The following is a 12,635-nucleotide window of genomic DNA, read 5'->3' as shown; positions in this document are numbered from 1 at the left end:
CTGAGGAGAGGGTCCTGCTATATGATCAAATAACAACTGGAGTATTGTATTCCATTCTGAATGCTATATTCTAAGACATTGATTAAACGTAGTGCATATAGAGAACATGAAAAATATGATGAGATAGGGATTATGCTTCATAGAGACAGGTTGGAGGAATTAGAAATATTTGATCTGGAGAAGAGATGAATGAATTTCAAGTTTTTGAAAGAGAATGATGTTGAAGAGTGAGGAGACGCCTACAATACATGCATCTTTGAATATTCTTTCACTTTTCACCTCCCTTCTCTATTAAAGTTCTTTTGGGCTTTTCTGCATAATTCTAATCTACCTGTAGCTGCACAGGTTCTCTTGAAAAATGTTCTCACTCCTCTTTCCCAAATCACTTCATAGCTGTGACAGAAAATACCCACAGGGCAGACTTTATGCTTCAAGCATAAATATTCATGCCCTTGTCTCTTCATTTTAAGTGGCATAAAGTTAGTCACAGAAAATGAGTAGGCATTAATAGTTTATGCATATATTATGGACCTCATTGTATTATCTTTCTCCTCAAGCCACTGATTTTCCAAATACTGGTTACTGTTGAGGTTATCATTATCCTTCTAATCAACTAATTTCATGACATGCCCTTCTTAAAAAAATCCTCACTAGAACCCCAAGGTTCCCACCTGCTAGTGTCCTCCTTTTTCCATTCTTTGCTCAGTCAAATACCTCATAAAAGCTGGCTAAACTAGCTATTTCCACTTCCTCTCTCCTACCTTTAACATGGAGATGGCAGGGTGGAATTCCTGCAAGATACAGGGTCAAGTCTCAACCCAGAATTCCAGGGAGCCCCCCAACTAGAGAACTCTGGATGAGGGGCAGTTTGGGGCAGGTAGGGGAGTTGGTTCTTGGGATTGGAAGTGAGCAGGTCACTCTGCTTGCTGTTCCCAGTTCTTGATTGCTTTGGAAGCCTTGTGGCTTAAAATCTACACAAGCCATTTTGGTTCTTCCCAGCAGCTAGCCTGTTTAGCTGAACTAGACCTTTCCGGCAACAGCACAATTGTTATTTAGTTTAGCTATAGAAGCGATTAATTATAGGCATTGAGGGCAAGCTAGATATAAAGGCTACCTTCTCCATCCTTGGGGGAGGGGTTGTTTCAACCTTACAGTTTAGGGCTTTCCAGACCCTATTCTATCCTTGACAAAACCTCCCTCCCTTTCCCTGCCTCACTTATCAGTAAACCTTCATCTTTTCGGAGTAGTTCCAGGCTGTTATTTTGGGGTATACACACAACCATTTTCAAGCTAAGTTTCCTTCAGCTATCCAGCCCATACAAGTCAGATTTGTCTGTCCCTGATAACTACAAAACATCAAGCTTCTCCTACTATCCCTTAGTCAAACTTGTGGGGAAAATTGAGAAAAAGTTGAGAAACGTCAACATTATTAGAGAATTGCCTTGCCTAGCCTTGCCAGAAGAGTTCAGATCAAACCTCCACTTCCAACTGATTTCTAACTTCTTGTTGGGTGGGGGGAGAAGGAGCACTGAGCCAATTTATGCCCCTCCCTCTTCACTCAAGCCTGTCAGTGAGAGAGGAGTGAGTCTAGCAAGTTACTGATATCTGGCCATCCCTTCAGATTCTCAAAACACTGTTTCATATAAATATAACATACCATACTCCAAGTCTTTTGTAATCTGGCTACCAGTGGTATCACTCAACTAAAATTACTCCCTCCAAAGTTGCCAATGAATTCTAAATTGCCCAATCTAATGATATCTCCTGAATTCCCAGGCTTCTTGACCTCTGTGCAGCATCTGAAATAGTTGGCCACTTTTCCTGAATATTCTCTCTTCTCTGAGTTTTGTGACATTTCTTCTAATGTTTTCTTCCTTTTACTCCTCAATTTCTTTAGCTTAATCATTATCCAAGTCACATCTACTACCTGTCCCTACACCTAAAGATTTGGTTCTGGATCCTCTTGCCTCATCTTTTTACACTCTTTCAAGTAGTTTCCTCACAAGTTCTATCAGTTCATCAATCCCTAGTCTCTCTTCTAACCTCCCATCCTATGATACAAAATGTCTATTGCATATTTCAAAATGAATAGTCAATAGTGATTCAAAATGCCTGTCCAGAAATGAACTTACTACCTTTCCCTTCAACCCTACCCCTTTTGAAAAGTTACTTTTGACTGTTCAGGACCTCAGCATCCATTTAGTGTTGTTTAAAACATCACTTCCTTCATAATTGCTACAATGTATTGTGATCTCATTCTTCAGAAAACTGTATTCTCTCCACTTATATAGTGACTACCTTGTTTTAGGCCTTTTATCATCTCTTGCTTGAATTATCCTAATAGTTTTCTGATCGAGCTTTCTATTTCAAGCCTTTCTTCATTCAAATTTATTCTCTACACAACTGTCAAAATGATTTTCCTGAGGTCCAGCTCTGACTATGTGGTTCCTTGTTGCCTCTTAGAGTAAAGAGAAATTTCTCACTGTTACTGAAAACTCTTCATTTCTTGGTGCCTTCAGACATCTCCAGTTTTCTTACATCTTATTCCCTTCTATGAATTCTGTATTCCAGGCACACTGGCCTATTTGTTCTCTTCTCACTTCCCTTCTGCTCCTCTGTCTGTCTTTTTATACTGGCTGCTGTTCCTCATGCCCTCCTCACCTCCACTTGGGATTTTTGGTTTCCTTCAAGCCTCATGTTCAAGTGTTACCTTTTTCTTATTCATCATTTGCTGTGACCTATCCTAAAACTCCCTTGTATTCATTTTGTATATATTCTGTATATATTGATTTATTTCCATTTCTTCCTTTTGGGTAGGGATTATTTGACTTTTTTTTTCTTGTACATAGTAGGAACTTAACAAATACAGTTGCTTTATAAGATCATAGATATAGAACTAGAACTGGTAAGGTCCTTATCAAAATCTGAGCCCCTTTAATTTAGGAACAAAGAATCTAAGATTTAGGAATATAATAATAACAATAACAAATTGTTAGTAAGTAATGATATACTTAGTATGTCATTATATATGTAGTAAGTAAATATTAGTTACTATGATAGTAAGTAAAATTAGTTACTATAAATAATATTGCAATAACATTTGTGTCATGCCTACCCTGTGCTGTTTTAAGTGCTTTATAAATATTATCTCAATTGAACTTTACAACTGTGCCAGGCAGACATTATAATTATCCCCATTTTATAAATGAGGAAACTGAAGCAAACAAAGGTTAAGTGACTTTTCCAGAGTCATACTGTCTATAAATTTAAGGTCTATGGTGTAACTCAAAGCCCCAAATCAAAGTCCAAATTACTGAGCATCCCCAGTAGTAAATATGAAGGTCTTAGTGGGAATTAAGGAATTTCTAGTTGTGATTATTTTCCTTTCTTTTGTTATACCAATTCCTTTCAAGTGTATTAGCTCCTTAGAAGAAGGGAACATCCTTTATCCAGGGTTTTTTATTGATCTTATGAACATTTTATATTGAGAGAGGTTTTAACTCTTTCCTAACTCCAGGACAGTTATTCTGCAAGACTTTGAATTCTATGCAGCTTTAGCTTAATCTGTTTTTTAAGCATTTCAACCAAATGATGAGTGGGGCTCAGAAGATGTAGATGTAGACAACAAAACAATTTGTCTTCTATTTCCTAATGTCATTCTCAGTAGAACTTGTGTCAGTGAGGACATAAAGGGAAAGATACATTCCCTAAGGTAATCAAATTCCAAACCACAGCCATCATGTACATTGTTTTTTTAGGCCAAAGGGAACTAATTAAATGGTATGCAACTGGATTTCTCTCATATTGACAGATTCAGATTTTGTCTAGCAAAAGATCGATTTTTTTCTAGCATGATCAAGTTCCTTCGTCACCATAATTTAATAAAAAATATTTTTAAAGAAATTTAATATTAAACAAAGTGCATTTTACCTCTGTTTCTTTTTACATACTGTTCAAGTTAAGATCTTGATTTAGAAGGAAATTATTATTTTAAAAGAAACAATTTCTGATTAAAACAAATTTATTTTACAGGTCATGGCCAGTGTAACTGTGGAAGATGTGATTGCAAAGTAGGCTGGTCTGGGAAAAAATGTGAACATCCCCTTTCCTGCCCATTGTCTGCTGAGGATAGCATCAAGAAGTGCCAAGGAAGTGCCAATCTGCCCTGCTCTGGAAGAGGTCAGTAAAGTTATTAAACTTTCTGCATTCTTTCTCACTCTATGCATATTCTCTCTCTCTTTCTCATATATACACACATGCATACATACATATCACATACATCTATGTCTCTCTATATAGATAAATATATATGTCTAAGTTGCTTCCTTCAATAGCCCATGATCTGCCTTGTTAATTTATTATATAATAATATTCAACTACCTTTATATACCACAATTTATTCAAACTTCAACTTGTAGGTATCTTCTTAGTTTCTAGTTTTGTTTTTTTTTTTTTTTTGCCACCACAAAGAGATTCTAAATGTTTTTGGATATAAAAAATATTCATTCTTTGTCCATTTGGGGGCATAATCAAAGAGTGGTGTAGCTGGATGAAAGGGCTCTACCTAAAATGGGATTTGAATTTTCAGAACTAATAAAGGATTACATTTACATGAGTGAGAATACATGAGGGGAAAAAAAACACACACTCATCAACTATTCTTTGACTCTCTCTCCTTTTCTCTGTTTCTCAATCCACTCTCTCCTGTTGCCATCTCTTGGGTCCATTCATAACTTGGCTTCTGCAGTATTGCATTCACTTTTGTGCTAGATGACTGTGTGGAAGATTTTTAAAGTTCATAGAAGATCAATTTTGATGTTGATAGATGTGTGCTCTCCAGCCAGGGCATATGAATGACAGCTCCTAATTGTCCTGGTGACATTTCTGAGATCTTAGAACATTGCTTGTGCAGCTTATTGTTTTTGGCAAAAAGCTTTGTCTAAAACAGATATTTATGAATTGGCATCTGCTGTTGGGGAGAGCATGCAGTCTCAGGTGTGTTACCGGCATTGGATAAACACAAATTGGAGGCCAGAGAAAAATCCATCCAGGAAGAAAACTGGTTCCATTCTTTTTGATTTATCAAAATATGAAATGTAGTTTCATCTCTCAGATGAGAATAGAAAAGTAAATGTGAAATGGACTTTTGTGCAGATGAGTAATTGAGGTTATTACAAATTTTACCCACTGAACTTGTTGATAGGAAAAGGAGGAATGCTGTTCTCTACCTCTGTGTATGACCTTCAATTTCATTTCATTTTGAACTAAGTTTCTTTATTAATATTATTTATGCTAGAATGCATCAAAAGACTCAATATTCTTTCTGTGCTTAATAGTCTCACCATCACTTCACCATCCTCAAATTTATACCAAAAGCATTAACCATAGCATTTTTTTCCATCCACATGAAATTAGCATTCTTTGACAGACACAAAGAAGTAAATATAGGTTTTAATCAATCTACTGTTTTACCTTTATTTTTCAATTGCAGTCTCAGTGGATTCTATGGTTAAGCTGCTATATGTAAAGTCAAAACTTGTTTGTCAGTGACAGAAGGAAATGCCTAATAGAAAGCTTGTTCCTTTAATAGTATTTGGAACCACTATATTATGAATTGAGAAGTTACAGGGAGGTGAAAATAACTCACTTTGTTTCAGATTATAATTTTAAATGATATTTCAAGCTGAAAAGACAGAAATTCTGTTTTGTTTCTTTCAAAATAAGAAGATAATATGAAGAAGATTGAGGACATTGTTAAGTGGATGGTTTGTGACAGATTTACAAAGAGATATGAAGAATTTGAAGTGATAGGTAGGCATGGTTGGGCAATGATGTCCATTACTGAAGGGAATACCAATATGCATGATATCATAGAGCCACTATGTTATTTTAGATAAGCTTCATAAAAAGGTGAATCATAGAATGCAAGAAATTCTCAGATGAATTCAAGGGAAAAAAAAAACCTTTGGGTTAAATTTATAGAGATAAATTTTTTAATTTATTATTTTAAATATTTAAATATTTATTTTAAAAATTATTAAAAACCTCTTTTTAACCTATAATTATTGGAGGGACAGTTTGGTGGCTCACTGGATTGATTGAGAACTATGTGGGGAGATGGGAGGCATTGGGTTTGAACCTGGTCACAGACAATTCCTAGCTGAATAACTATGGGAAAGTCACTTGTCCCCCATTGCCTATCCCTTACAGTTCATCTTACCAATGCACCATTTTGATACTAAGGCAGAAGTAAGGTGTTTTTTTAATATAGATAACAATTGGAATTTTCTTGTATAATAATATATAAATACATATTCTAGAATTAATATATCATGTCATAAATTTTGCATAGAAAAAGACAAGCATTCCTTTACTTCTGTCAAAGAAATATTCTTTGCACATCTGTCTAATGGTGCCAGTAACTTATTTTGCTATTATTCTTAAGATATGCATCACTATATTTTATTATAAAAATGTTAGGAGTGAGTACATACCAATATTGCTTTGCATTTTTATAGCTCCTTTCATCCTCACCATGGGAAGTATTTTAAAAGCAAATAATAACTTTATTTCTTTTTTTCTGGCTGGGAAATTGAGGCATTGAGAAGTTAAGTGATTGGCCAAGGTACCATAACAAATTGAAACAAATTCAAGAATGAAAATCAAGGACTTATGATAGCCAGTCCAGTCCTCAGACCAATGGATATCTCTCCTTTCTGTGTGACACATCAGTACACCTGCAAAACTCCTTGGCACAGGGTATTTTTTTGAGGCAAATGGCTAAATTGGAAATTTTTTTAAGGGATTAGATTTACCGTTTATGAATGAAAAAGGCAGCTGCAGTTACAGTAGCGAAAAAAGCAATTACAAGGCCCATCAATTCTCATGCTTCAGAGCCTCATCTGCACACCAGCTGGGGGTCAAGAAAGAATTCTTCTTTTGCTAGAGTTGTGTATAGTGATTCTGGAATTATTCAGGTAATGCTACAGAAGAAATGGAATCCTAGATTATCTGTTTCTGCCCAGAAGGTGGTTGTGATACAGTGACAAAATCATTAGATTTGGAATCAGGAGATCAAGCTCTACTATTCCCTACCTGTGTCATCTTGAACAAGTTATTGAACCTCTTTTGGCTTTCAATTCCCCCCCCCCCCGTAAAATTGTTCTAGATCAGGGGTCAGTAACGTATGGCTCTCGAGCCATATCTGGCTCTTTTGAGGGCCAGATATGGCTCTTTCTGCAGGAGCCATAAAGTCAATTTTTTTTCAGGCGCTGTTACAGGAGCACACACTGTTACAGGAGCGCGCACTATGAGCACTGTATGACTCTCACTAAATTACATTTTAAAAAATGTGGAGTTTATGGCTCTCACAGCCTAAAAGGTTGCCGACCACTGTTCTAGATAATTGTTCAGGTCTCATCCAAGTCTACTTTAAATTTGCCATTTAAATTGTATTCCACTCTGTAGAATGGGAGTCTCTTGAGGACATGGAACATTTCATTTTTTAGGTTTTTTTTATAGCTAGTAAGGCACCTGTCACTTAGTAGATGCTTAAAAATGCTTTTAGAATTGAATTGGAATTACCTTTGGCATAGATCTGGCTTTTATAACCTGAAGGTAAGGGGCATAATTAAGTGATTTCCCAAGACCTCTATTGATCCTATTATTGAGTATACTCTTCATTCCTTTGGTATATTTTGTTTTTTGTTTTTTTTACTATTTAACTACATTCAAGAAAAAAAGAATCTTTCTAAATCTCTCATTCCTCTACCCACAAATATACAATTAATATGGTATCAAATCTGCTTTAGGCTAGGATTTATAAGGATTTTTAAAATCTGCCTCCACTCTGTTCATTCAGCATTTCCCCTATGCCTCCCTCAAAATGTACTTTTCATTCAGATGGAGGCAGTCCAACACCATCCCACAGCTTGCTTCTTCCCAGCTAAGTGATTTTGTTTATGCCATTCCCCCAATCTGAAATGCTTTTCTTGCTCCTCATAATTTAATTAAAACTTATTCATCCTTTAGGTATCAACTCAAGCATAACTTCATACACAAAAACTTCTTTTAATCCATACTGATCTATTGCTTATTATTTTTGTACCTAAGGTTATAAATCTTTATTCTGAGTAGTTTGCTTTTTTTAAAAAGTACATATAGGGGAAGCTAAATGACTCAGTAAATAGAGATAGAGCTGGACAATTGAGGTCCTGGGTTTAAATCTTGCCCCAGACACTTCCTAGCTGTATGACCCTGTATAAGTCACTTAACCCCTATTGCCCACTTAGTATCCCTTCTCAGACAGAAGATAAAGGTTTAAAAAAAAGTATTTGTAGGGGCAGCTGGTAGCTCAGTGGATTGAGAGCCAGGCCTAGAGATGGGAGGTCCTAGGTTCAAATCTGGCCTCAGATACTTCCCAGCTGTGTGACCCTGGGCAAGTCACTTGACCCCCATTCCCTACCTTACCACTCTTCTGCCTTGGAGCCAATATACATTATTGACTCCAAGATGGAAGGTAAGGGTTTAAAAAAAAGTATTTGTAATAAATTTCATATATAACATTAAAAAACTCTCTCTTCCCTCCCCTGCACTACAGAAGACTTCATTTGTCAAAAAATATATCTCTATATAGAACTGTCTTGCTTGTTTCTATTTATTGGTTCTTTGTAAGTAGACACACACAAGTCATTCTTCAAATAATATTTCTTTTACTCTACATAATGTTCTCTTGAGTCAATGTTTTCTTTTATAATTTCATGTATGTCTTTCCATGTTTTGTAAAACTTAATCTCCTTACAATTTCTTATGGCACAGCAGTATTCCATCACCATCTTGTGTCACAGCTTGTTTAGCCATTTCCCCAATTGATGGATATACACTCAATTTCCAATTCTTTGCCACCACAAAGAGAGTTGCTCTGAATATTTTAGAATATATAGGTACTTTTCCTTTCTCCCTGATCTATTACTTTTTCAGAGGGTCATAAGAACAAAGATTTAGAGCTCAAAGGAATTCCATCGGTCAGTTAGACTAATCATGCTCTTTATTTGGGAAAAGATCTTAAAGTACTAAGTTTGGGTGTGTATGACAGTTATATTCTCTAACTGTCCTTCAGTCTCATTTAACTATAAGAAGAAGGCTTTTTGGGTGCTCCAAACTAAGACTGGGTTTTCCAGAATTGACCGATATTGTTATTTTCCATAATGTTGAATGTAGCAGGGAATATAGCCAAAGAAGAGTTTCCTTTGGTCAGATTTTCTAAAACTTTCTTTTAATGAAACAAACACTCTCCAACCTTTCCCTGAATTTTCCTATTTGTGAAACACTTTCCCTCCCAACCCTCCAAGTTGATGCCCCAAAGGGATAATGTTTCTAAGAGGTATAATTGGAATAAATATGTTTAGTGTTATATTTGTATGAACAACTATATGGTATTCTCCTCAGTTGCACAGAAAGTATCTAACCATCCCAGGATCTTCCCAGTCTGGAGCTACCAATTCATCCATTCTTTACCTAAACAAACAGAACCACCATCTACTAGTTTTCCCAAGCTTTAATGCCTTCAAGGGCAGGTAACAATGGTTATAGGTATAACAGCCTGGCTCAGTTCAAAACTAATCTCAGATATTTACTAGCTATTTGTCCCTAGGCAAGTCACATAAACCTATTTTGCCCAGTTCTTCATTTGTAAAATGAGCTGGAGAAGGAATAGCAAACCTCTCCCTCATATTTGCCAAGAATACTCCAAATGGAATCAAAAAGAGTTAAATACCACTGAAATGACTGAACAGCAATAACAACAATGTCTTCAAGGATTCTTATAGATGAATATGACTATCCTAATGATAGTAACTCAGACTCACTTGATTTTTCTGTCCTTTGCATTGTATAAACTTATTTTCCTTTTCATTATGACCCCTCAAGCAATTAACTTAATTGGCATTTAAGTTCTATTTGCTATATTAAACATTCTCCTTGTTCTCAACCTCTCCTGGAAAAATCCTTATTTTTCCAGGAAATATGATGCTTTTACAGAAAGATTTTAGAAAGAAATACTTTTAAATGACCTGTCTTCAAAATCACAGGGTGATGAGAAGAAAAATGAATATTGTCAGATTATGCTCCATCTCCTCTTGTCCTTTTGTTCAGCTATAGAAAATTATTTCTTCTGGAAAACCAGGTAAATAATATTCACTTTGTGGTGAGTACCCCAATATAGTGAGTTTCTGTTTCTGTGCCTTCTCCCATTATTGTACCATGTATCCTTTATTTCTTAAGCAGGAAGAATAAACAAAAATTATTTTTCAAATTATAGCTAATAATAATTTTCAACATAGAATTTCCAAAATTATAGGATACCAGTTGTCTGCTTCCCTCCCTTTCCTTCCCCATCCTGGAAGTGGTAAGCACTTTGATCTGGTTTATTATTTTTTTTTTTAATTTTTTTAAACCCTTACCTTCGATCTTGGAGTCAATACTGTGTATTGGCTCCAAGGCAGAAGAGTGGTAAGGGCTAGGCAATGGGGGTCGAGTGACTTGCCCAAGGTCACACAGCTAGGAAGTGTCTGAGGCCAGATTTGAACCTAGGACCACCTGTCTCTGGGCCTGGCTCTCAATCCACTGAGCTACCCGGCTTCCCCCTATAGATGTATTTTCATGCAAAGCATACTTCCATATTTAGATATTAAAATAAGGCTTACTGGGGTGCTACTGTCTAAGACTGTGTATGATAGAATTGACTAATACTGTCATTTTCCATATTTTGTTGCAATAAAATATTCATAAAAAACCAAAGACCCCAAATAAAAACACAAATAAGCAAAGTAAAAAAAAAAAAGGTACCCTTTGATCTGCATTCTGACTACAATAGTTCTTTGGAGGTGGATAGCATTCTTTGTCATAAGTCCTTTTTTATTATTGTATTGTTGAAAATACTTTAGTCTTTCACAGTTAATCATCATACAATATTGCTGTTACTGGGTATACTGTTCTTCTGTTTTTGCTCACTTCATTCTGGATCAGTTCATGTAGGTCTTTCTAGCTTTTTCTGAAATCATCCTGCTCATCATTCTTATAGTACCATTATATTCCCATCATATGTCACAATTTGTTCAACCATCCCCCATTTGATGGGCATACCCCCAAATTCCAAATTTTTGCCACCACAAAAATTGCAGCTATCACTACATTTGTTCAAATAAGTTCTTTCCCATCCCACTTTTTAAAAATCTCCTTGGGATACAGACCTGGTATGGTATTGTTGAAAAATTTGTGCACAATTTTATAACCCTTCCTTTGGTCATAGTTCCAAATTTCCCTCGAGAATGACTGAATCAATTCATGAGTCCACCAACAATGTATTAGTGTCCCAGTTCTGCCATATTCCCTCCAACATTTATCTTTTTACTGTCATGTTGACTAAACTCATAGGTGTGAGGTAGTGCCTCAGAGTTATTTTAATTTATATTTCTCTACTCAAGTGATTTAGGACATTTTTATATGATTGTTGATAGCTTTGATTTCTTCATCTGAAAGTTGTTTGTTCATATCTTTTGCCCAATTTGCCAGTTGGGAAATGACTTGTGTCCTTATAATTTGACTCATTTTTCTATATATTTGAGAAATGAGACCTTTATCAGAGAAATTTATTGTAAAATTTTCCTAGTTTGTTATTTCTCTTAGAATCTGGGTTACATTGACTTTGATTGTTCATATCTTATAATGTTCTCTATTACTTGTTTGGTCATAAATTCTTCCCTTCTCCATAGATCTGATGGTAAACTATTATATGCTCCCCTATTTTGCTCATGATATCATTCTTTGTGTCTAAATCCAATTTTGACCTTATCTTAGTAAAGGTTAAGATAGTGGACTCTACCTACTTTCTGCCATACTATTTTCCAGTTTTCACAGCAGTTTTTGTCAAATGGTGAGTTCTTATTCCCAAAGCTGATATCTTTGTGTTTACAAAAACTAGGTTGCTAAGGTCATTTATTCCAGTGTATTATGTATCTAATCTATTTCACTGACCCAGCATTCTATTTCTTAGCTAATACTAGATTGTTTGGATGATTAATGTTTTATAGTACAGTTTAAGATCTGGTACTGCTAGGCCAACTTCCTTCACTTTTTTTATTAACTCCTTTGACCTTTGTTCTCTCATATGAATTTTCATTTTTTCTAGTTCTATAAAATAATTTTAGTAGTTTGATTGATATGTTACTAAATAAGTAAATTAATTTACGTAGAATTTTCATTTTTATTATATTAGCTTGGCCTACCCAAGAACAATTAAAATTTTTCCACTTGATTAGATCTTACTTTATTTGTGTGAAAAGTGTTTTGTAATTACATTTATATAGTTCCTATGTTTGTCATGGCAAGTAGATTCCCAGGTATTTTAAGCTGTCTAGAGTTATTTTAAATGGAATTTCTCTTTCTATTTCTTACTGCTAGACTTTGGTAGTTATATACAGATGCTGATGATTTATGTGGTTTTACTATGTATCAGGCAACTCTGCTAAATTTATTGATTATTTCAACTACATTTTAATTGATTAGTTAGTACATTCTAAGTATTTCATCATATCATCCTGCAAAGAGTGATAGTCTGGTTTCCTCATTGCCCAATT

The 12,635-nt window shown here is 35.2% G+C and overlaps 1 protein-coding gene across 1 annotated transcript in view; it reads left to right on the top strand.

The window, feature by feature from the left end:
- Positions 1–12,635, top strand: part of ITGBL1 (integrin subunit beta like 1) — a 248,268-nt gene that overhangs the window by 26,458 nt on the left and 209,175 nt on the right. The window contains exon 4 of the mRNA XM_044669342.1: positions 4,033–4,179. Coding sequence (XP_044525277.1) covers positions 4,033–4,179 — 147 coding nt within the window. The remainder of the gene's footprint in view (positions 1–4,032; positions 4,180–12,635) is intronic.

Source organism: Gracilinanus agilis, chromosome 3, assembly GCF_016433145.1.
Source record: "Gracilinanus agilis isolate LMUSP501 chromosome 3, AgileGrace, whole genome shotgun sequence".
Lineage (NCBI taxonomy): Eukaryota > Metazoa > Chordata > Mammalia > Didelphimorphia > Didelphidae > Gracilinanus > Gracilinanus agilis.
The sequence above is the reverse complement of the archived record's forward strand: the minus strand, read 5'-3'. Positions and strand labels throughout refer to the sequence as shown.